General features: G+C 42.4%; 1 protein-coding gene across 7 annotated transcripts; it reads left to right on the forward strand.

Annotated features, from left to right (window-relative positions):
• The first annotated feature begins 7 nt into the window (after positions 1-7).
• Positions 8-25,724, forward strand: TAF12 (TATA-box binding protein associated factor 12). 7 transcript variants are annotated; one of them, XM_070510586.1, is made up of 8 exons: positions 66-178; positions 9,399-9,539; positions 10,766-10,850; positions 11,583-11,834; positions 13,635-13,712; positions 18,751-18,865; positions 23,655-23,743; positions 25,247-25,724. In XM_070510586.1, the coding sequence occupies exons 3-8, from the start codon at positions 10,779-10,781 to the stop codon at positions 25,280-25,282; spliced, it is 642 nt and encodes a 213-aa protein (XP_070366687.1). In that variant the 5' UTR covers positions 66-178; positions 9,399-9,539; positions 10,766-10,778; the 3' UTR covers positions 25,283-25,724. The 7 variants fall into 7 exon arrangements, with proteins under 7 accessions (XP_014709139.1, XP_070366686.1, XP_014709140.1 ...); XM_070510587.1 differs by having other exon boundaries at positions 85-248; XM_070510585.1 differs by lacking the exon at positions 9,399-9,539 and having other exon boundaries at positions 60-178.
• Positions 25,725-25,927: the final 203 nt, after the last annotated feature.

Below are 25,927 nucleotides of genomic sequence, written 5' to 3' on the forward strand. Positions count from 1 at the left end.
TGCGCCTGCGCAAGCCAGGCGCGCGCCCGCCAGCCGGAAGAGCCGCGCGTTTCCGGGTTGGAGGCGGGGAGCGGTGCCGGAAGTACTCGGGGAGGGCCGAGCAGTCGGACCGGCTGCTGAGACGATCGCTTCACTGGGGCAGTCTCCGCATATCATGGGGAGATAGACGCTGCTGCCTGTGAGTCTTGGGCCCTGGCAGTCGAGGAAGAAGAGCGGGAGGAGGGAGTCAGGATCCAGACCCACAGCGGGTCAGTGTTTGAAGAGCCAGGTTGTGGAGGAGACGGGGCTGTGAGGAATCAGGCTCTTGGGACGGGAGTGAGGGGCTCGGGGCTCGGAGAAGACGCGGCTGTGGGGACCCGGGCTCCAGACGGGACTCGGGGAACGGGGACGGATGTGAGTTCTCCAGCACCTGAGGGAAAGCGGTCAGAGAGGGACAGGATGGTGAGGACCCGCGCTTCTAAGAGGAGAGGGTCGGAGCGGAACGGGGCGTGAAGGCACGGGCTCCTGAGAGGTAAAAGCGGAGCTGAGAGGACTTGGGCTCCTGAGAGGCAGAAGCGGGACAGTGAAGACCCAGGATCCCAAGGATTCAGAAACAGGGCACGAAGACTTCGGTTCCTGAGGGGCTGGAGCAGTAGGAGAGCACTTGGGTTTGGGAAGGAGCAGGAGCGGGCAGTGAAGACCGGCTTCTGTGGGGACGGGATCTGGGCTTGGAGACTCCGAAGTACTTGCGGGAACAGGGCTGTGAGGACCCGAGCTCCCGCAAGCGGAGAGGATCAGGGGCCATGGCCGTGAGGAGATCAGCCTCCAGGGGGAAGGGAGAGAGTTCGGGAAAGAGATAGTGATCCATTTTTCTCGTGTGCTCTGAACCCGAAGTGGTAAAGGATGTCTTCAGGGGAAGACGGCTCCTCCTGCGCGCTGCCTCCTTGGCTGTTGGCAGGCGTTTCTTGTGTCAGATACTTAATCTAGGAAGCCCACCTGCAAGCATCTTCGTTTTCAGCTTCATACTTGCGAAGCTCTGACGTGAAGTTGAAGCAGTTTGAACTCAGTTGTATACTGGATAAGTGCTTTAAATTCCATTCCACTCCACCCCGATGGAGCACAGATCTCTGCATCTCCAATAAAAGAATGTCAGAAATGGAAGGGCCGGGAAAGAGAATCTGTCTTAAACTCTTATTTTACCCGAAAGTAGGCTGAGGTCCAACGAGGGCTTCGCATCACAGGCTGACAGTGATTGATTAGATCATAATTGAGATACAGCGCCCTGCTGTGCATAGCAATAGGAGACGCTTGGTTAATATTCCTTGAAAACATGCTTCTAGAATCTTTGCTCTAACTTCGAACTCAAGAGGGGAGTTTTCACAGATTCTAGTACTTTATTTTGAGTCATATTGATATTGATACAGTGAATGTCACCTACCAGTTAGGAAACCTTTAAATGAAGCCCCTTAACCCCCACCCACCAAATATAGTAAGCGGTTTAGAAAGTTGCAGATGAGTCCGTTGTAGCCTTTATTTTTAGCATAAGCATTTACTGGAGATGGCTGGTTTGGGATAAGGATAAGGACAGCTGGGAGCGTTGGACCAGTCGCTTCCCTTCCTCAGTAATATCTTTTGCTGAAATTTGCTTCGACTACCCAGGCATCATCATAAATAGTTTCAAGTATTATATCATTTAAATATCACTTGCAGCCCCACACATTAGATACTGTTAATCCCATTGTACGGAAAAGGAGATTGGTTCAGAGAGGTTAAGCACCTTGCCTGAAATCACATGGTACTAAGTGGCCCAGCCCCAGGCAAACCCAGTTATATGTTTGACTAAAACTTTTTTCTACTTTTCTAAGTGGATTCCTCACCATGTTTTGCATATCAGCAAAATAGGATAGTTCTATAAAGCATATCATTGAATGAAACACCCCCTCCTTCTTAAGACTCCTCTTAATGTCAAATACTGTAACTTATTGGGGTACTTAAGTTAGTGTGGTATTTGAGGAGAACTAAATTAAATATGTTTTTGAAGAAGCATAGACACTCAAGAAATAAAAATAGGACCTAAATACAACTTTTCCTCACAATGGAGTAGAATATATTTCCTTTTAGATTTAGGAGGCCAAAAAAGACCAATTTGAAGAACCAGGACTTAACTTGGATTAACTCTACAGTTAATTGTAGCATGAACTACATGGTTGGGGAAATTAGGCTAACTTAGTTGAAACTACTATTTTTTCCCAATGGGTTATATTATTTGCAAGTACCTATTCTGTATGCAAGTGACCAAAACTTAAACCAGATTGTGAGGTAAAGCATGCCCATGTCACCATTTCAAAGTACTTGATGGTTTAATTTATGATAATTTATTCCTGAGTTAACATCCTCATCTACATTTGCAAAAGATATTTGTTTCACTCATTTGTGGCTCTAGCATTGATTGAGTTATTATAGTAGGATTTCAAAGTATCTGATCAGAAAATCATTGTCTTAGAGCAGATATGAACATAGGACACATTACTTTTGACCCAAGGTCTTCATGAAAAGCCCCAAAATACCCTGGAGGCAATACATCAGCAGTGTTTACAGTCTGCACTGTGAAACAGATGTGTTGGAGGCAGAAGACAGACTTTGAAATGTGTACATATAGACTTAATTTAAAAATCTTACACTGGTTGTTAGAGCTAGAAGGGACTTTACAATTTGCCTGGTCCTGCTCCTAATTATAGTTGTGGAAACTGGTCAAAGAGAGCTCACATAACTCAATATCAGAGGTAGGATGGCACCCAGCCCTCCTGACTTGGGTCTTCCCTCCACCACAGTACCTCTCACCAGCCTCCTGCTGACCATTTGACACTGAACATTTTTTTTTTCAATCCACTGTTCTTTTAATGTCCTTAGTCATAAGAATAGTTATAGGGTGCTGCCAAAACATAGCAGGATAGGTGCAACCTTTTAATTTTAATACACTGATTTTTGGGGGGAGAGGGTGAGGAAGCTTGTTGCTAAGCTAACATCTGTGCCAGTCTTCCTCTATTTTGTGTGTGGGACACCACCACAGCATGGCTTGATGAGCAGTGTGTAGGTCTGCACCGAGGGTGTGAACTCGCGAATCCCAGGCCACTGAAGCAGAGAGCGCAATCTTAACCACTATGTCACTGGGTGGGCCTCATACACTGATTTTTATAACTAAGATTTAGAAGAGGAGAACACATAAATAACATTAGCAGGGCCAGCGGTGCTGCAGCGGTTAAGTGTGCATGTTCTGCTTCGGCGCCTGGGGTTTGACAGTTCGGATCCTGGGTGTGGACATGGCACCACTTGGCAAGCCATGCTGTTGTAGGCGTCCCACATAGAAAGTAGAGGAAGATGGGCATGGATGTTGGCTCAGGGCAAGTCTTCCTCAGCAAAAAGAGGAGGATTGACAGCAGATGTTAGTTTAGGGCTAATCTTCCTAAAATAAATAAATAATATTAGCACACATTTATTTGTACTTAACGTGTGCCACACACTCTTCTAAGTGCTTTACCTATATAAACTCTGAATTGTCACAACAATCCCATGAGATACACTGTATGATTAACTCGATTTTTCAGATGAGGAAATCGAAGCATAAAGAGATTAGGTAACTTGCTCAAGGACATAAAGCTACTAAGTGGCAGAGTTGGTACTTGAACCCAGACTGCCACCACAGTCCACGTGCCTGACCGCTATACTGTACTACCTTTCTCAGTCAAAACTACCTAAACAGGATCAAACTAGTCAAAAAACTAGTGGAAAAAAATCTTATGTTTCTGTTGCTTTCAAGTCTCACAGACTGCAATTAATTGATTCCTTTTGGTTTATTTAGGCTGGGAAATAGGAGCTTATTTAGTTACCTGCAGAAGCCAGTGAGGAGAGAAACAGCCAGGTGGAAAACCCAGTCAAGCCATGCACCACAGTGATAGGGCTTTCATACAACCAGGCTGGTTGACTCCTCTCCAGGATTTTGTTTAAATAATAAATTCCTAAACATTTCCGAGGTAAAGGGTGTCAAAGACAATCTGGTCTTCTATTCCCCTATTCTCTTCACTTAAAAAAAAACTAATCTGTTAATGAAACACATGCCCAGAGAAGGCCAGGGTGCTATAGCTACTGCAAGGTCTCCCCGAGTTTCCTACCCTCTGAAAAGTCAGATCCTCTTAATACAGTGATAGGGTTGCAAGTGGACATCTGCTTGAGGTACACATTGTTAAAAGGAAAAGCAGTTAGGGCTTGTCCTCCTCAGCCTATCAACCACAGTTTAAATATGACACATGGCGGGAGGAAGGATCGACTTCGTTGATTAATTGAACTCTCAGCCACATAATCTTGTTTTGATAGATTCTTAAGTATTTTCAACTATAGATCACTAGGGCGTGGACTTTCGGGACTTACTTTGTGAATCCCATTGCACGTGACTTCCACATAGCAGGTGATGGCAAGAGTTTACTATCGTAATTGTTCTCTCAAACTGTCCCACAGCTAACGCCTCTGTTTTTACACAGTAGTCCATCCCTATCTCTTGGCATTCTAAGGAAGTGAGAATAACAAATTTGAGTAGCCCAAAGGCAACTATGGTACATTACATATCGGAATCCAGGTTATTTACAGTCACTTCATTTCATTGTGCTTGCTCAGCATCATCCACAATGTGGCTTAATGAAAGTTGTCAGTAAGCAGGTAACTGGACTGGGAGCCATTGACCATTCTGATCAGGTTGTGATGTTGTGTTTTTTAAATTTACATACCTCGAAATTCACCCTTTCATGGGTACAGTTCTGTGAGTGGTGACAAATGCATACTGTCATGTAAGCACCATAACACTCAGGTTACCAAACAGTTCCATGCCCCCGTCTCCCCGCCAACATTTCTTTCATGCTGCTCCTTTGCAGTCAAACCTCCCCACCCCAATCCCCTGGCAACCACTGATCTGTTCTCCATCCGTATGGCTTTGCCCTTTCCAGAGTGCCGTGTTAATGGAGTCGTACAGTAAGTAGCCTTTTGAGTCTTGCCTCTTTCACTTAGCGTGACACATTTGAGATTCTCCATGTTGTTGCATGTCTCAGTAGTCCTTCCTTCCTGTTGCTGAGTAGTATTCCACTGTATGGATAAACTCAGTTTGTTTATACATTCACTAGCTGAAGGACATCTGGATTGTTTCTAGTTTGGGGCAATTATGAATAATGTTGCTATAAACATTCATGTACCAATTTTTGTGTGAATATAAGTTTTCATTCCTTTAGGGTAAAATACCTAGGAGTAAGATTGCTGGGTCCTCTGATAAGTGTATATTTACCTTTATAAGAAACTGCCACGGGGCCAGCCCAGTGGTGCAGCAGTTTAGTGCACACGTTCCGCTTTGGCAGCCCAGGGTTTGCGAGTTCGGATCCTGGGTGTGGACATGGCACCACATGGCAAGTCATGCTGTGGCAGGTGTCCCACATATAAAGTAGAGGAAGATTGTCACGGTTGTTAGCTCAGGGCCAGTCTTCCTCAGCAAAAAGAGGAGGATTGGCAGCAGATGTTAGCTCAGGGCCGATCTTTCTCAAAAAAAAAAAAAAAAAAAGGAATAAATTTATAGGAATAAAATTGTTTAAAAAAAAAAAAGAAAGAAACTGCCAAACTGTTTCCCAAAGAGACTGCATCATTTTACATTCACATCAGAAGTGTATGAGGGTTTCATTTGCTCCACAACCTCTCTAGCACTTTTTTTTTTTTATTTTAGCTGTTCTAATAGTGGTATCTCATTGTGGTTTTAATTTACATTTCCCTGATGACTAATGATATTGGGCATCTTTTCTAATGATATTTGCCATCTATATCTTCTTTGGTGAAGGGTTTGTTCAGATCTTTTGCTCATTTTTTTATTGGATTGTTTGTTTTCTTATTGTTTAATTTTGAGAGTTCTTTATATATCCTGGATGCAAGTTCTTTGTCAGCTATGTGATTTGTAAATATTTTCTCTTAGTCTGTGACTTACCTTTTTATTTTCTTTTGTAGAGTAGAAATTTTACATTTTGGTTTAAGTCCACTTTATCAATTTCTTTCTCTTGTGGATTGTGCTTTTGGGGTTGTATCTAAGAACTCTGCCTGACCCAAAGTCATGGAGAGTTTCTCCTAAGTTTTCTTCTAAAAGTTTTATAATCTTATATTTTTACTTTTAGTCTATTATCAATTTTGAATTTATTTTTGTATAAGATGTGAGATATAGGTCAAGGTTCATTTTTGTTGTTACTGCTCTATTTTTTTTGTTATGATTTTAAAACAGGGATCAGTATTATCTATTTCTTCAGAGGAAACCAACCAAAAATAGTAGTTTATTTTAATTTTTTTTCATAGGTAACATATGCACATAATAGAGAATTTAGGGTACACAATGAAAAGTAAGTCTTCTCTTTCCTTAGTCCCATAGGCCACTCAGATACTACCAAGACACCCCCTGTTATCAGGTTCTTATGTATCTTTCCAGGAATAACTTATGCATTTACAGTTGCGTGTCTGTGTGTTTTAGTAAATGACAGCAAATTATTCTCACTATTCTGTAGCTTGCATTTTCACTGGACAATGTCTTGTTCTTGGAGACCATTATATCTCCATTGTATCTTGGAGATCGTTTAGTGAGCTTCCTCTTTTTAAAAACAGCTTTATTGAGATATCATTCACACATCATACAATTCACCAATTTAAAGTATACAATTCAGTGTTTGTTTATGCATTCAGGGTTGTGTGACCATCACCACAATCTAATTTTCGGTTATTTTTGTCCGCCCTAAGAGAAACCCCATGCCCATTAGCAATCAATCTCTGTTCTCTCCCCTACCTCCCAGCCCTAGGCAACCACTAATCTACTTTCTGTCTCTGTAGATTTGGAATCACATAATATGTGTCTTTTGGGGACTGGTTTCTTTCCTTTAGCATAATATTTTCATGAGTCTCATTCTTTTTCACTGTATTCTATTATATAGTTGTACCCTAATTTGTTTAACTCTATCACTTTTGATGGACATTTAGGTTTTAATTCCTTGTATGTATAGCATTCTATCCACATACAAGTTCAACTATAATATAAATCACTAAAAATGGAACTGTGACATCAAAACAATATATACTTTTTTAATTTGGGTAGATACTGCCGAGTAGCCGTTTATAGAGACCTCTAGCTAATTTATCTTCTTTCTACCCCAACATGAAATGACTCTTCCTAAAATTTTCAAACACAGTATGTATAAAACTTTTTCATCATTGCCCAATGGGGAATAAGTAGTAGCTTGTAGTTTTAATTTGCATTTTTATTATGAATGAGAATAAGGATCATTTCATTTTTTTTAAATAAACCCATTTTTTAATTTTTTTTTTTTTTTTGAGGAAGATTAGCCCTGAGCTAACTTCTGCCAATCCTCCTCTTTTTGCCGAGGAAGACTGGCCCTGAGCTAACATCCCTGCCCATCTTCCTCTATATGTGTGACACCTACCACAGCATGGTGTGCCAAGCGGTGCCATGTCCACACCTGGGATCCAAACTGGCGAACCCAGGCCACCGAAGCAGAATGTGCGAACTTAACCACTGCGCCACCAGGCTGGCCCCTATCTCCTTGTAGTTTTAATTTGCCTTTCTTTAGTGACTGATGATGTTGCGCATCTTTTCATGTGCTTATTTGCCATCTATATATCTTGTTTGGTAAAGTGTCTGGTCATGCCTTTTGTCCGTTTTCTAATTGAATTACCTTTCTTATCTCTTTAACTATTGAGTTTTGAGAGTTCTTTGTACGTTCTAGATACTGGTCTTTGTTGGATATGTAGATTGTGAATATTTTCTCCAAGTCTATAGCTTGTCTTTTCGTCTTTTCCACATGGGCTTTCACAGAGGGAACTCTTTTAATTTGATGAGGGCCAATCTATCAGTTTTTCCTTTTATTGATTTTTGGTGTCAAGTCTAGGAACTTTTTGCCTAGCTAGAAAGGTTTTACACTTGTACATTTTACGTTTAAGTCTGTGATCCATTTTGAGTTGAATTTTGTATAAAGTTTGAGGTTTAGGTTTCAGAATATTGTTAAAAACTCCTGTATTTTTCTAGTACATGATTTTATATTTAAAATTTAAATATTTGAGCCCTCTGGGATAGAGGAGTGTATGAAAGGAGGAATGTATATTATACTCCTCCTCCTCATTCCAGATGGATCAAATATGTAAATTTTAAACATTAAACCAGATGTTTTCCAGATGTACTCAGTTATATACCATCATTTATTCAAGAATCTGTCTTTTCCATGTTGATATATGCTATGAACATTAGCAAACAGGTTTGTGTGGCAACATAAGTTTTCATTTTTCTAGGATAAATGCCTAGGAGTGCAATCCTTTACCTAGTGGAGGGGATTTGATTTCTTGTTCTTAATCGTGGTATAATTTACATACAATAAAATGCACAGATCTTAAATGTTCAGTGTGATGTGTTTGATAGTTGTGTAAACTCTTGTAATAATCACCCCACCCAAACATGTTATGAATTTTTTTTTTAAAGATTTTATTTTTTTCCTTTTTCTCCCCAAAGCTCCCCGGTACCTAGTTGTATATTCTTTGTTGCGGGTCCTTCTAGGTGTGGCATGTGGGACGCTACCTCAGCGTGGTTTGATGAGTAGTGCCATGTCCGCCCCCAGGATTCGAACCAATGAAACACTGGGCCGCCTGCAGCGGAGCACACGAACTTAACCACTCAGCCACGGGGCCAGCCCCTGTTATGATGTTTTAAATCCACCCAAATAAAGGAGCAGTCTAGGAAACTAAGGGCAGTGTCAGTCTAGCAATGGGTGTCTGGTTATCATCTGCTTTGTTTCGTTTTAATGAAGAAGTAGCTCATTTACCCAGAATTATTGAAAATTCAGAAGTATTGTTTGCTTCTCAACAAGATCAATGAGTACAGTAAATTGCAGTGTAGTTTCTTAGGGAGAAACTTTGATTTTTCTCACATTTTAGAGATTCCACTTATTTCATCAAAGCGACTTGTTTCATTAATAGCCATTGGAGCTATTCCTTAAAGTTAATCCCTGGGGCCGACCCCATGGCCAAGTAGTTAAGTTTGTGGCCTTCACTTTGGTGGCCCAGGGTTTCACCAGTTCGGATCCTGGGCTCGGACATGGCACCGCTCATCAGGCCATGCTGAGGAGGCATCCCACATAGCAGAGCCAGAAGGACCTAGAACAAGAATATACAACTATGTACTGGGGGGCTTTGAAGAAAAGAAAAAAAAAGATTAAAAGGAAAGAAGATTGGCAACAGATGTTAGCTCAGGTGCCAATCTTTTTTTTTTTTTTAAGATTTTATTTTTTTCCTTTTTCTCCCCAAAGCCCCCCAGTACATAGTTGTATATTGTTTGTTGTGGTTCCTTCTAGTTGTGGCATGTGGGATGCTGCCTCAGCGTGGTTTGATGAGCAGTGCCATGTCCGCGCCCAGGACTTGAACCAACGAAACACTGGGCCGCCTGCAGCGGAGTGCGCAAACTTAACCACTCAGCCACAGGGCCAGCCCCTCAGGTGCCAATCTTTAAAAAAATTTTTTTAAAAAGTTTTAAAAATTAATTCCTAATTTGATCTGTGATTAGCAGATAGGCTATATTTTTTGTCTTCAGGTCTTATTATAGAAATCCCCCCCAAAAGTGAAAAATTGCCATTATACAGAAATCTCTATTATGAAAAAGTCTCCATTTATTTTGAGCAGTACTGTTTGGGAAGTTCCTTGAAAGTCGTGGGACTGTTATTTGAGAGGTAGACTATGTTCAGTGTGGTAAACATACTGATAATCTTTAATAAGGCTTTTTCATGAAATTTGCTCTGGGAAAATTGTTTGCTTTTATAAACTTAGAACGACTGTTACCATGTTAGCAATCTTTTGCTATCCTGATTCTTCCATTGGTAACATTTGTAAGGGAAAAGGCATGGACCACATATGGTTAAAAAAAAGAAAGGTGATCTTGATGCTCTGCTGTCCCCCTCAGCTGGCTCTTAGCCAACAAGTTTCTCTTGATCATTTAACCAGAGCACAGTTAGTTGCTTTTACTAAGGGAAAACTAGCAGAAGATGATTTCTCATATTAGAAAGTTAGTGTGTTGGCGAGGAACTCAGCAATAAGGGCAAGAGTAGAAGAGATGCAGGTTCTCATTCAGGTTGCCAAGTTTTACCAAGTTCTGAAAACTATTGCATGATTCCTGCAAGTTAAAATTCCACAATTTTGGCCAATAAAGTGTTTCATATGCTGCCCATTTGTCCCTAATAATAGAACATTTATTTATTTATTTATTTGAGGAAGATTAGCCCTGAGCTAACATCTGCCACCAATCCTCGTCTTTTTGCTGAGGAAGACTGGCCCTGAGCTAACATCCATGCCCATCTTCCTCTACTGTATACATGGGACATCTGCCACAGCATGGCTTGACAAGCAGTATGTAGGTCCACACCTGGGATCTGAACCAGCAAACCCCGGGCCAAAGTAGAACTTGCAAACTTAACTGCTGTGCCACCGGGCCAGCCCCAGAAGATTTATTTTATAGGAAGAGAGTCTTTGTTACTATAATTATCATTAAGTAATTTTATAAGTTGTATGTGAAAGAGATGGAGATACTTTTCTTGCCCAGTGGGGCTAAGGAGATATGTGTCTCTGCATTCAGTTTGCCTGGAGCCTGGTTGGTGAAGATGCGCCAGGCCGCGCAGCTGAAATGGATCTCTGGCGAGGGTGGTGCTTGATGCTAGTTGTTCATTTACAGGTAGCTTTTGAAAATGGCTGCCTCTCATTTCACCGGGCTCACAGCCGTTGCTGATGTAATTAAAGATCTAGACACTCAGATAGCTGTAAGTAAGCTCCTTGAGGCTACTGTGGGCCGAACTTGGTGAATGTGCTTCTGATCTTGGTGACACCAAAGCTGATGTCCACAGAGTCAACCTCATGGCTCTAAAATTTAGGAGTCTCGGCTACTCCAGGCTAGGGACTCTGCATGTACTTAAAGATTGCTAACACTCAGAGAAAATGTGCTCTTGATGACAAAGAAGATCTTACGTTTAACAATTGCTAAAAATTGTATTAGGCATAGTCCTGACATAGCCATAGACTTAAGCATGTTTTGAAATGCCAAAATGAACTAATCTGTTTTCTGAAGTTTTGTGTTTGAGTTTTAAATATGTGATTGTGCCATAATTTATTTGACTTTAACCTTATTTGATGCTCAGAAATAATGCATGTAGTACTTAACCAAGTATTCTATTTTTACAAAGTCTTCAGAAATGTCTTGCTTATTCTAGTTTATTTTTGTACATAAGATCCCTCATTTCATTTACTTTCTTCCTTATTTCAATTTGTGAACTATTTCGTTTTGCTTTTGGAGAAGAGATGGTTTCTAAATATCAGGTGAGAGCAATGAATATTCTTCATTCCCTCCATTTTTAGTGTGCAGGTCTCAAATGGTCACTACCCCAGATATACTGAAGACGCTTCAAAGTCAGACAGACCTCATATAATTTTACTTTCACAACTCATCCTTTATTACAGGTGCTTCTGGAGCTAATTCTCATGTTTTCCTTCTACAGTTGATTGGCCTTGGTCCTCACAGCTCCAAAAAGAAGCAGGATCTGGATAAGCTCTATGATCTGAAGTCCAAAGCTCGGCACATTATGAACCAGTTTGGCCCCTCAGCCCTAATTAACCTCTCCAATTTCTCATCCATAAAACCGGAACCAGCCAGCACCCCTCCACAAGCCTCCATGGCCAATAGCACTACAGTGGTAAAGATACCAGGCACTCCTGGGACAGGGGGGCGTCTCAGCCCTGAAAACAATCAGGTATCCTCCTCTTTTTGTTCTCTGTAAGGCATCTCTTATCTATTCTTTGAACCAGTAATGCTCTGAGAGATGTCCATCTCATATGCTACCTCTTTCTCTCAGCAGAAAAAGAAGGTCTTTTCCCTCGTTTGGACTTATAAAATTCTTTATTGAATTATCCTGTACAACATTTACCAGTTTTTATCCTGTAGTATTTATGTGTGTGTGTATGCACATATACATAGATCCATATACACACACACACTAACAAATACCTTGCCTATGATAGGTTTTTATATATTTATATATATAAATATATATGCTATATAATTGTTAAATAAAATGCAATAGTTAAATAAAATGATAAAATAATTAATGGATTCATTATTCATTGTTCCTATAATAAAAGTACTCTTGCCTCAAGTCTTTTCTCCTTGTAGTTCATCCAGCTGCTGCCATTATTAATTTTCTGCAGTGATTCTAAAATCTGCCCCTCTCTTTCTCCTCATGATCCTGATTCTGTCCTCCAGAGCCACACGAAATAGAAATCAGCATAGTCTCTTGACTTAGGCCTTGTAGGCTGGATAGAACAGGATGAGGGGACAACATTTCAAGAGAATGGGGGGGGGGACTAGCAAAGGTGAATGGGGAGGGTTAGGCAGATAGTCGGGGGCCAACCTGTGTTGTTGAATGTGGAGTTTATTGGAGAAGAGCAAGAGATGAAACTGGATAGGATAACGGCTGAACTTACTGGGCCTATACTAGTCAATTTCCATTGGAACTTTTAGTCAATAAACAATCTTTGCAAATATTTAATAGAGGAGTAAGAGTAACCTGATCAAAGTAATATGTCTTAGGGGGATTTACTTGGCAATAAAAGGACAAAAAAGGTAGGAAAGGGAGTAGACTGGGAGGAAGACCAAGTCTAAGACTTCTGCACTAAATCAAGACATGCGGTAAAGGCTTTTTTAAGTGATTAAGTGATAATCATCAAATGGAAAAGAATGGCTAGATCTGAGACATCATGAGCAAATATTTATTTAAAACATTAATTTTTCCTTGTTTCCAAAGTTATACATGTTTATCACAAAAAGTTTAGAAAAACACAAAAAATAAATAGCCCATAATTCTACTACCACCCAAAAATAACTATGATTAGTACTTTAGTGTATGTCTTTTGATCACTTTTTAATGGCATATATATGTGATGACATTTCCTTTATGAAAGAGGGATCATAGTTGTACATACTTATACAAATATTTAGTTATAAAGAGATGAATACTAGTTCCCTGCCCTGAGGGAGCTTTCAGCCTATTAAGTCAGAAACGGGCAAGTTTATAAATATATACAATGATAGAAGGGTGGACAGGGTACAGTAGAGGCCAAAGGACGAAGCGGTTGTTTTTAGCTGGGTGGGCTACGAAAAGCATCAGAAGGGAGGCACCACGAGCTGAGCAGGTAGGAAGAAGGGTAGAAGAGCATGTCCAAAGGCACAGAGGCACAGTGCAATTTATGGTGGGCAGAAGATTGCAAATTATTTAATGTAGAGGGAAGGTGAGACAGTGAGAAAAAGAAGAGGCTGAAATAAACGGCCTGATAGATGCTGGCGTCTTTTCCAAACTGCTTTTTCTGCCTTTCCCTAAGCTACTTCTGTCTTGAGAGTGTAGTCTTATAGCAAATACTCAGGTAGGCCAGACTGTTAACTCTTTGGAAAGTAGCAACTAAACCCAACAAATTGACAGCCTTTCTTCATTACAGGGTAATGAGTTGTTTTGTTTCCTTGATACCTGGCTGAAAAGTCTTCTCCCAATTAACTTTAGGTATTGACCAAGAAGAAATTACAAGATTTAGTAAGAGAAGTGGATCCTAATGAGCAATTGGATGAAGATGTGGAGGAGGTAAGGCGGGGTTGGGTACCCCTGAGAGCTAGTATAGAATAGCGGTTAAAAGCACACACTTCAGAAGCAGACAAATCTGAATTTGAATCTTGGCTCTGCCACTTACCAGCTTCATAGCTGTGGATGAGTCACTTAAGCTTTCTGAGACTCAATTCCTCCTGTGTTGGTAGGGTATGACATTATTTATCTACAGAGTTCTTGTGAAGGTCCCATGGAATAACTTATACAAATCACCTAGAATGCCCAGCACTTTATACTCAACAGCTGCTACTACTTTTACCTGTCAAAAAGGTCTGTTGCTCATAAGCACTTGCAACAGTTTTGTTTCTAGAATATTCCTCTGTATTTCTAAGTAGTATACTTAAACAGATACTCTTTGATTCATGAATTTTATAATAGTCTGTACACTTCCTGTTAAGGTAGATGAGAATTTTGTTAAGCCACTCATACACGTGCCATACACGCCTTCTTTCCCTCTTTTCCAATAGAGTTTTCTCACAATTTTTGGATAACTCAGAACTCAGTATTTACATTACTCTGACTACATAAGTATTGTTCACCATTGAGCCAAGTCATGTCCATGATTACCTTTCGTTTCTTCTACAACTTATTTTCTTGAAGTTGATAACTGACCCAATTTTATTTACTTAGTTTTCTTTGTGCCTTTTTTATTCTGCTTCGGCTATCAGCTCTGTTATACACCTATTAACACTGTTTTCCAAATGTAAAATAATCTATTGGTTCGGGTCATCCCGCCTCCCCAGGAGATTTCACTCAGAAACCTCCATCCTCTTCTGGTCTGATTAATTTTAGGTGACTTGCACAAACCCCTCCTGGACCCTCCTTTTGCTCTTTTTCTCTTTGGATCTCTTGTTTCCTAGATCTCACGTCCTCTTCTTACTTGACTCCCTTTTTGTTAGAGCAGATTTTTTGTTACTTCCTATGAAAAGATAGATGAGAAGTAAATGTCTGAAAATATCTACATTCTAACCTCACACTTAATTTTTAGTTGGGCTGGATTTAGAATTCTATTTTGGAAGTTGCTTTTGCCTTTCGATTGTGAAGGCATTGCTCCATTGTCTTCTAAAATCTCCTATTAAGAAATCTTATGCTATTCTAGTCCCCATCCTTTTCGTGTCTTAACTTTTTCCTGCTCTGAATTTTCACATGAGCCTTAATATGTATCTTTTTTCATTTGTCGCGCTAAATTCTGAGAGACTTCTTTGATTCTGGAGACTTGCGTACCTTGATTCTGGGGTGATTTTGTATGTTTTTGGTTGTTTTTTTTTGCTTTTGCTGAGGAATATGTCATGATAGGGAAAGGAAATGCAGGTTACAAAAACAGTATAACTCCACTGTTCTTTTTGTTTTCTGGGTTTTTTTTTTTTGGTGAGGAAGATTGGCCCTGAGCTAACATCTGTTGCCAATCTTTCCCTTTTTGCTTGAGGAAGATTGTCCCTGAGTTAACATCCATGCCACTCTTCCTCTATTTTGTATATGGGACGCTGCTACAGCGTGGCTTGACGAGGGGTGTGTAGGTCCGTGCCCGGGATCCCAGCCTGCGAATCCCAGGCTGCCGAAGTGGAGTGCGTGAACTTAACCACTACGCCACCAGGCTGACCCCTCCACTGTTATTTTTATTTTTATTTTTTTAACCAGAGGGAAAATATTTGCCCTTTGTGTGTATGTGTTTTTTTTTTGAGTAGTAGTTTATTGAGATATAATTCGTACCATAAAATTTACCCATTTCAATATACACTTCAGTGGTTTTTAGTATATTCACAGAGTTGTGCAACTATCAGTGCAATCAATTTTAGAACATTTTCATCACCCCAAAAAGAAACCCAAACCCACTAGCAGTGACTCTCCATTTCTCCCCAACCCCCACAGCCCTAGGCAACCACTAATCTACTTTCTATTTCTCTAGATTTGCCTATTCTGGACATTTCAAATACATGGAATCATATAATATTTGGTCTTTTGTGACTGGCTTATTTCACTTAGCATAATGTTTTTAAAATTTATCCATGCTGTAGCAGGTATCAGTACTTCCATTTTTGGCTGAATAACATTCCATTGTATGGGTATATCACATATTATTTATCCATTCGTCAGTTGATGGACGTGTGTGTTGCAAGTTGTTTGTTTTTGCTTTCTTTTTTTTATTCGTGTACAAGTTTTGTGTGGACATATGTTTTCATTTCTCGTGGGATATGCCTAGGAAAGGAACTGCTGAGTCATATGGTAACTTTCTGCTTTCCTTTGAGGAAATTCCTGACTGTTTTTCCAAAGTGCTGCACCCTTTTGCACCTCACCAGCAGTGTCTGAGGGTTCTCTTCTCTTATCTAAGTTTTTTGATAATTTCTTCTCTATTTTTGCTCTTTTTTTTCTGGAATGGCAGTTGGATATTGGCTCTTCTGCATTGATCTTCCTAGGTTTTTTGGTCTTTTCTCTCCTACTTTTCATTTCTTTGTAATTCTAAGTTCTACTTACAGAGGAGATTTTCCTTTGTTTATCTTTTAAAGCTTTTAACTTTTTTTTTTTGAGGAAGATTAGCCCTGAGCTAACATCTGCCACCAATCCTCCTCTTTTTGCTGAGGAAGACTGGCCCTGAGCTAATGTCCATACCCATCTTCCTCTACTTTATATGTAGGGTGCCTACCACAGCATGGTGTGCCAAGTGATGCCATGTTCACACATGGGATCTGAACTCGCGAACTCCGGGCCTCTGAAGCAGAACGTGCAAACTTAACTGCTGCACCACCGGGCCGGCCCCAACGTTTTTTTATATATAAAATTTTTAATTTTCACAAGCTTTTTCTTGTTGACTGATTGGTTATTATTTTTTTTTCTTAAACCATTCATTTTGTGGTTGTAATGTCTTTTTTTCCTTTCTCTCTGAGGATATTAATTAAATTATCTTACTTTCTTCTTTTCTCTGCATGTCTTTGTTTCCTCTGGGTCCCTTTTTTGCTCTTTTGTTTGTTTATTTTCTTTTTGGTGTTGGAGACTTTCTTCAAATGTCTGGTGATACCGGCTATCTATTCTTAAAGAAGCAGCTACTAAAAAGCTGGTTTGAAGCAGAACTTAATGACTGATGGGCTTTGCCCAGTAAAGTGCTGGTAAATGTTTAACAACCAACTGTGTGGAGAAAAAGGCCCTGATTTTCAGAATTTCCTGATGTCTGTGTTGTAAATATTCCCACTATGCCCTATTTTAAGCTATCAACATACTGACACTGAATGCACAATTGGGAAGAAATGCATATAATTGGCTTTCATGAGCTCATCTCAGCTGGCTCCAGCACACCACTGGCTTCCCTTCAGAATAATTTCTTCACAAGTCAACCTTCTTACTGAGGAGTTCCCTAAATGTCTGTATCTGTGTTTGTCTGGAGTCATTTAGAATCTCCAGAGAAAAATCCTCCAGTCTCCTATCTGGAGGGTTTATCCCTAGCTTCTAACATTCTGGAAGCAAGGCAAGAGAAAGGGGCTATGTCTCTCCCCTCCCTCTGCCGTATCTGGTGTATTCTGATCCAGAGCTCACTCGCATTCCCTTTCTCTAGAGAATAGACCTACTGTGTTCTGGGTCAGGTATGTGTGGGGAGAGGTCACTTGGCTGCTTTTGGAGTGTGGGGCTGGGGAGACTACTCTGTATGCAGACATGAGGTAGTCCCCCAGTTTTCAGTTCCATGCCTCAGCCCAATCTTCTATGATAAACGGCACCTCCAAATCTTGGATCTCTTAGGGGTTACAAAGGGCAAATCAGTTCACTCCTCATTGATGGCCCCTCTCCAGGTACTTGTGTTGTACCTTTTGTCAGCTAGGTTAATTCCTACTCTTCCTCTATCTCTTTAGCGAATATTTACTTTAAAAGTTTATTAGGGGCCGGCCTGGTGGCACAGCCGTTAAGTGCACATGTTCTGCTTTGGCAGTCCAGGGTTTGCCAGTTTGGATCCTGGGTACAGAAATGGCACCGCTTGGGACGCCATACTGTGGTAGGCATCCCACATACAAAGTAGAGGAAGATGGGCACGGATGTTAGCTCAGGGCCAGTCTTCCTCGGCAAAAAGAGGAGGATTGGCAGCAGTTAGCTCAGGGCTAATCTTCCTCAAGACAAAAAAAAGTTTATTGGAATGTCTTGTCCATTAAAGTTGTCTCTCCTGTTCTTGTGTCTTTCTTGATTTATGTTTCTCTTTTTTTCCTTTACTGTTACTTTAGTGCATTTAGGGAAGGAGAGGAGGTCATTTTTGGAGTGGATCTGCCATGTATAATCAGAAATCTTTCCATTAGGTGGAATCCATTTGGCGCCATAGGAAAGAGGACAATGTGTTAATGCTCCAGCTGAAGAAGCAATGTCTGTATCTATGGATGTAATTTTATTTTATATTTTGGTCAGCAGCGGAAGCCATGGGGAATGTATTGACTGATCGAATTTTTTATTTAGATTTTTAGCTTCAGAATTCTGATTTTGGTCTTTACACAATCCAGGAATAATTGGTAATGAAGTGAAAAAAACCCAGAATTTGGACTTAGAACCTTGAGGTTGAATCCTGGTTCCACTGCTGAGTAGTGACATGGCCGTGAGCAAGTTAGTCTCCTTGAATCTTAGCATCCTTCTCTGTAGAATAAGGATGAAATTGATGCCACATTTTTTTCACAGGACTTATAATAATCAGGACTAGGTGAGAAATAAAAATGCTTTATGAGACTATGAGTAAGGAATTATAATGATTCATTTTTGTTTTCCTACCTAATTCAGAAGAAAATAAAGGGGTAAGGGGTTGAACTAATTGCTCCCTCCTTGGGAAAATGCAGAAGGTATGTCCTCGGGTGTGAGTTGCACTCTGCCTGGTTAAGGAATTGATGTGTTTCTGTTGTCCTCACTCCTCCTCCCGACCTTAGCCCAAATGCTGATTCCAGGCCTTGTAACCGAAAGTCTGACTAAATGTGGGACTCGGGCAGATAGAGTTGTCCCAGCAGCAGGAGCCTGCCCTGCCAGTGTTATGGTTACTCTCCCTTACTTTTGTCTTCCCCAGATGCTGCTGCAGATTGCTGATGATTTTATCGAGAGTGTGGTGACAGCAGCCTGCCAGCTTGCTCGGCATCGCAAGTCCAGCACTCTGGAGGTGAAAGATGTCCAGCTGCATCTAGGTACGTGGTCTCTCCTCCCTAAGGGATCCCCACTACTGCTCCTTCAGGACTGCCAGGGAAAGTGAGTCAGAGGAACCTTCATGCCGGCGTCAGACCTTTGGGCTCTGGGATTTATGTATTCATTCAATAGTAGCATTAAATAGAAAAGAGAAGGCCATCCACAGTAGGGGGAATGAGCCCGGGCGTTGTTTTTGCCACTTTCCTACTGTATCAACTTATCTTTCCTACTTACTTTCTCTTAGAGCCTGTTTCCTCATTTGTAAAGTGGGGATCATAATAGCCTCCGTACAGGGTAACTGTGAGAATTATGGAGTGTTTGTAAATTAGCTGGCATAGGACCTGGCACAAAGTAAGAGCTTAGTAAATGTAGCTACTATATCTCTACCATTCAAATAATGGCATTTCCCTTCCAGTTTCTAGCCTATTTATGCATTTTTCCCAAGAAAATTACAATCATAATGTACATGTACCTTTGTATTCTGCTTTTCTGCTTAACAGACACTAAATTCGAGCTTGAATTTTTCTAGGAGATATTCATCTAACATTGATAACCATGATCACTTGGAAATGCTAAGCCCCTCTCTGCAGTGGTTACAGTGTGATCCAAAGAAAGGGCACAATCCCTAACTACAGACAGTCAGGCCAAGTGAATGAGGCGGAAGACATTAAGGGATGCAGTGCAGCTCAGCCCGCGACTGATCACTGAAAGGCTTCCTCCCAGTGTCGGGAAGATACTGCTTGGGGAGGCGCTGGTCGTCTAGGTGGAGTAAACCACGCACTTCTGGTTAACGTTGCTGGTATTAATAGCAGGGGACAGATATTCCGATTGTCTATTATTGTGTTACCAACCACCCCAAAACAGTGGCTTAAAACAATTACAGTTGTTTATTTTGTTCCTGAGTCTGAGGCTTGACTGGGTTTAGCTGGGCAGTTTTGCTAGGAGTCTCTCATGTGATTCAAGTCAGGTGGTGGCTGGGGCTGAGATGGTTTTGAACGAAGGTGTGGTAGTCTCCTAGGGCTGCTGTGACAAAGTTCTACAAACTAGGTAGTTTAAAACAACACAGTTATTCTCTCACAGCCTGGAGGCCAAGGTCTGAAATCAAGGTGTCAGCAGGCTGTGCTCTCTCCAGTGCCTTAACTTCAGAATCCTTCCTGGCCTCTGCCCAGCTTCTGGTGGTGGCCAGCAGTCCTGACAGTCTCTGGTTTGCAGCTGCATCGCTCCAGTCTGTGTCTCCATCTTCACGTGGGCTTCTCCCCTGTGTGTCTCTGTCTCTGTCTCCCTTCTCTGCTCATAGGACACCAGTCATTCTGGATTAAAGCCCTACCCTACTTCAGTATGACCTCATCTTAACTAATTATATCTGTAACAACCCTCTTTCCAGTACATTCTGAGGTACTGGGGGTGAGGACTTCAACACTCCTTTTTGGAGAACACAATTTAAGCCATAACAGAGTTTCCTCATGTCCCTGTGTGATGCCTGGGCTAGGAACACTCAAGAAGCTGGGACTCCACAGGTCTCTCTCTCTGTGTCTGTGGCCTCATCATATGCAGTCTCAGGATATCTGGACTTCTCACATGGCAGCTGAAGGCTCCCAGAACAAGTGTCCTATAACCACCTGGCAGAAACTGCATGGCCTTTTTTAACCCAGTCTCTGAAGTCACATGGCATCACTTCAGCTGAATTCTTTTCCTTGAGGCAATCACAAAGCCTGTCCAGGTTCAAGGGGAGGCAACACTGATTCCACTTCTTCTTCTTTTTTTTTTTGAGGAAGATTAGCCCTGAGCTAACATCTGCCAGTCCTCCTCTTTTTGCTGAGGAAAACTGGCCCTGAGCTAACGATCCGAACCGGTGAACCCCGGGCCACCAAAGCGGAACATGCACAGTTAACCACTGCGCCACCGGGCCGGCCCTCTGATTCCACTTCTTGATGGGAGGAGTGTCAAAGAATTTGCAGACATATTTTAAAGTCACCACAACACAAATTCGTAGAGACAGAAAGTAGAATGGTGGTTACCAGGAGCTGGGTGGGGGCGGGGAGGAATGGGGAGTTAGTGTTTGATGGGTACAGAGTTTTAGTTTGGGAAGATGAAAGGGTTTTGGAGATGGATAGTGGCAATGGTTGCGCAGTGTAAATGTGCTTAATGCCACTCAACTGTACACTGAAAATGGTTAAAATGGTGGATTTTGTGTTATGTATATTTTACCACACACAGAAAAACACCCCGCCACAACACATTATATTACCTTGAGAGTTTAGCATTCCTATTTTTAAAAATATTTTGTATTCTAATTATTGAAAATAAAATTGGAATGTCAGTTTATTCATTAAAGGTAAGAAATCATTATCACGGAGACTGGAAGACTCCAAAGTCTGCGTGGCCAGACACGCTTCTGCGGCAGGCCCTAGTGGACGCTAAACCCTCTTCAGAAGGCGGCCTGGAGAGGCTGGAGCCGAATCAGAGTTGGGGCCTTAGGGAACTTGGGGTTCAATGGCACCAGCCTGGCTGGGTCTGCTGCACACGTGCCCCACACCCCTCAACAAAGATAAGCTTGCCACTGGGCTGTAACCCTCGAGGCCTGTCTTCTGGCTGGGCTCGGCTGGGTGCTGCCAGTGTTTGCTTCTGCCCAGCTTTCTATACTTGCGGAGTTGACTAACCTCCCTTCTGATTCACGGAGATTTTCTTTCGAAATGTTAATGTTAAACGAGATAATGTACATAGAATGCTTTGCACATTGCTGCTTTGTACCAGGCATTTTCCTACATATTTTATTCACTAAATGGTTGTTGTTGCTATTATATTAATATTATGTAAAATATAAATACACACATTTAAATATATAGCTACACATACTTACATGTGAGCATTCATGCCTGGTAGCTGCCCTCTTTCTTTGAAGTGACTTTGCATATCCATAAACTTACCCACTTGGTGTTGATTGCAAAGTTTAACTCTCAGAGAATAATCTTAGTGTCACTTTCTTTCCTTCGTTCTTTTTTTAAAATTTTTCCTTCCTCCCAGCCCCTCAGTTCATAGTTGTATATTTTAGTTGTGGGTCCTTCTAGTTGTGCAGTGTCACTTTCTTTCTTTCTTTCTTTCTTTTTTTTCTTTTGAGAAAGTTTAGCTCTGAGCTAACATCCACTACTAATCCTCCTCTTTTTGCTGAGGAAGACTGGCCCTGAGCTAACACCCGTGCCCATCTTCCTCTACTTTATATGTGGGACGCCTACCACAGCATGGCTTTTTGCCAAGCGGTGCCATGTCCGCACTTGGGATCCAAACTGGTGAACCCTGGGCCGCTGAGAAATGGAACGTGTGAACTTAACCACTCCGCCACCGGGCCGGCCCAAAGCCACTAATATTTCATTTGATTTAAGTATGTGCCTGCTGGGGCAAACAAATTTGCAAAACTGATGTTTTCACTGCCGTAGGGGAGTGGTGATGAAGGAGTCCCCATGTAATTCCTTTTGAGTAGAGACTTACTCCCTAAATAATCTCCTGTAAGTATAATTTTTTTATATTGGGTATGTTTAAAGTGCAGTATTTTTTTGAAGAAGATGATTAGCCCTGAGCTAACTACTGCCAGTCCTCCTCTTTTTTTGCTGAGGAAGCCTGGCCCTGAGCTAACATCCATGCCCATCTTCCTCCACTTTATATGTGGGACACCTGGCACAGCATGACTTGCCAAGTGGTGCCATGTCCTCACCCGGGATCCGAACTGGCAAACCCCGGGCTGCCAAGAAGTGGAACATGTGAACTTAACCACTGCGCCACCGGGCCGGCCCCTAAAGTGCAGTATATTTTTATTTTGGGGTTTTAGGGGCCATGTAACTATGCCAGTTACTGGCAAAGTGGAATAAACAAAATCTCTGCCCTCTGGGATCTTCTAGTGACAGTCTTAAAGGAATGATCATATCTGGTGGCACGAGGACATGAAGCTGTGGCATGGACGTATCTATATCCATAGCTCCATGTACTTATCCCAGGCTCTGGGATTGCATTGTGTCATTGAATGCTCTCAGTCAGCCTATCAGGCGGTGCTTACTGTTGTTACTGCCATGTGAAAGATGAGGAAACTGAGGCCGATGTCATGCAGCTCCACGGTGAAGCAGGAGAGCTAGGACTTGGCCGTTAACTCCAGAGTGCTAGGAATAGCAATACCTTTCTGTTCCTCCTCTTCCTTTTGGTTGAGAGGGGTTACTTTGCACATCGGAGTAAGACAACTGAAGAAACAGATGACTTTCCTTTTCTGTGGAGCCGCCCGGAAGCCTTAGAGCTCAGCGTTCACAGCTTTGACTCATTTACCCCTTTTTTCTTTGCAAGACAGTCTAATGCTGCCCCTTAAAACCTTGGAGGTGGGGCTGGCCCTGTGGCCGAGTGGTTAAGTTCGCTCGTTCCGCTTTGGCGGCCCAGGATTTCGCCGGTTGGGATCCTGGGCGCGGACATGGCACCGCTCATTAGGCCACGTTGAGGCGGCGTCCCACATGCCACAACTAGAAGGACCCACAACTAAAATATACAACTATGTACTGTGGGGAGTCAGGGAGAAAAAAGCAGGAAAAAAAAAAGATTGGCAACGGTTGTTAGCTCAGGTGCCAATCTTTAAAAAAAAAAACCTTGGAGGTGTCACATGCGATTCTCCCATTTGTATAGGATCTTGCCACAGTATTAGTGTGAATACAGGTGATGGCTCAGATTAGTCCTCCTTGACCCATGTCTGAGGGTTACATTGCGCCCTGCCGCCGCCCTGCCAGTCCCCTCATCTCTGTGCTGGCCTCTTCCTTGCAGAGCGCCAGTGGAACATGTGGATCCCAGGATTCGGCTCTGAAGAAATCCGACCCTACAAAAAAGCTTGCACCACAGAAGCTCACAAACAGGTGAGGAGCAGCCAGAGCCGCAGGGCAGCCACAGCTGATCCCTTGAGCTGTGTCTCAGAGGGGGTGCACACAGCCACCGTCACTGCAGTTGTCACTTCCCCACATGGCCAGCTTCACTCTGCCCCAACGGTCAGAGAGGGCAGAGGCAGCTGGGCTCCGCGGGAGATCAATCAGATATTTGCGTGGTGCTTTGCTGTTCCCATACGGGGTCTCGGTTTTTTCTGTCAGCTCTCATGGGCATCACTTAAAGCTGTTGATTCCAGGTTCTTTTATTATGGGTGGAACTTGGCGCCTGCACATCCTTTTAATGACATCCTCCTCCATCGTTGCTCATTTGCACGTCATATACGGCCCTATGACTAGAGGGCCGGTTAATGAAAGCAGAAATGTGCTTGTGGTGGGAGCCAGCACCCGCGCTGCTCTGCCTCGCCATCTGGCCTTCTGGCCTCTGTCCCAGCTTAACCGACCTTTGTTCTCTGACGCTCTTACTGTGGAACTGAGGGGTCAGCGTGAGAACCCAACACCACTTCTGCTCTGGAGCCAGTTGTCCCTGTCATTGGTCAGTCTCATAACAATGTTGGCCTCCCTTGACAAGGCTGTTACCCTTCTGTCTTAATTTAACTGGCTACTCTGATTTGAAAAGTGAGCTTTTTCCAAGCTTGACAGGCACAACTGGGCAGTCCTGGCTGCGTGGCCCTTGCTTTTCCGTAGCTTGGGCTCTCTGGAGTGGGTACGTTTACAGAGCTCACAGAGGAAACCCTACCAGGAAGCTGCCAAGAGCTTGAATCAAAGGGCCGAAACATTATCCAGAAGGGAGCCCCTCCAGATAATGGACAGTCATTTTGGCTCAGCTCCCAAATTACCCACTTTTCAGCCCTATTTATTTATTTACTTATCAACCAATATCGTAATGTTGGGACAATCTCTTGGTCAAAAAGGGTGAGCAAATCAAGTTAGCAATTTGCCCAGCGGCTGGTAATAGTAAATTGGAAACCCACGATCTGACTGTTTCCCTGTTGGGTTGTGGTGGAAGTTGTCAGCGTCAGTTTCCTTCATTGTAGGTCATCAAGCGTGAAATGTCTGCTCCCTTTATGTGTGGCAAGAGACTTGGAATAGAGGCCCTTCCCTACTGTCTCCATCATCAGGGAAAGAGACGGGGTGGGAGGGGACGGGCACCTACAAAACACATGCTTTGATGGCCTGTCCCAGGTCCTCAAAAGGCAAGAGCTGTCACCTTTTCCTGCTTTTAACTTTTTCGCCATCCTGCTGGCCTAGAGCAGTTTGGGTCTTTGGCCGATGCAATGGGTCCCCTGGCTTATCTGCTAAGCATCCGGGGCCTGCAGACTGCTCTCGGGTTAGAAGCAGCCTGCCGAGCTGCCCTGTGCTGGTAGGTTCCCGAGGGCGCCAGCCTGTGGTGTAGACCGGGTTGCACGTCCACACATGGAACACCCAGAAAGTTCCTGACTCTAGCCCATGTAACTGCCTGTTTCTCTCTCCTTTCAGAGAATGGCATTGATCCGGAAAACAACCAAGAAATAACACACGGACAGGTCAGGGAATGGACAACAATGTACTTGGAGATACTTGAGCTGAGACCTCAGCCATCTCATCCTTGGATTTTTTTTTTAATGCTTTACAGAGAAGCATATATTTTTTATTAACAGTGCAGCAATATCTATAATGACTGAGAGGATCTGCCAAAAGAATAAAGCCTCCTGCCCCAACTTCCGGTCCCTTTTCCCTGCCGTCTCAAAGAGGAGCGATGTATCTTCCAGAGAAGATTTTATTTGTGGTTAATTATATAAGTGATTGAATATGGGACAAAGCATTATGGTCTTGTTCGGTGAGACAGTATTAGCAGGATTTGTAGAGGTTTTTGTTTCCTTCTCCCTTCCCCTTTTCCCTGTACTTTGTAATGTCAGTGTTTATATGAATATGACTTTGGTTTGCTTTTCCAGAATAAAGAAGTTATTAATCGAAAGACACAGGGTGCATGGCTTACAGCCTTTGAGATGCCAGAGGGAGTTAGGACAAGCAGGGCTGGATGTAGCTCTCTAGTCAGCAGGTGGCAGCACATTATTAATTTCTGTGATTGAGAAAAAACCCAGGGATTTTTCCATTGTTTTACTCCAAGGAAGACCAAACCATCAGTAGAAGTTTGTGTCCAGTTTCTCTGCCATAAGT

The sequence above is a fragment of the Equus asinus genome, chromosome 5 (assembly GCF_041296235.1).
Source record: "Equus asinus isolate D_3611 breed Donkey chromosome 5, EquAss-T2T_v2, whole genome shotgun sequence".
In the NCBI taxonomy this organism is placed as follows: Eukaryota; Metazoa; Chordata; class Mammalia; order Perissodactyla; family Equidae; genus Equus; species Equus asinus.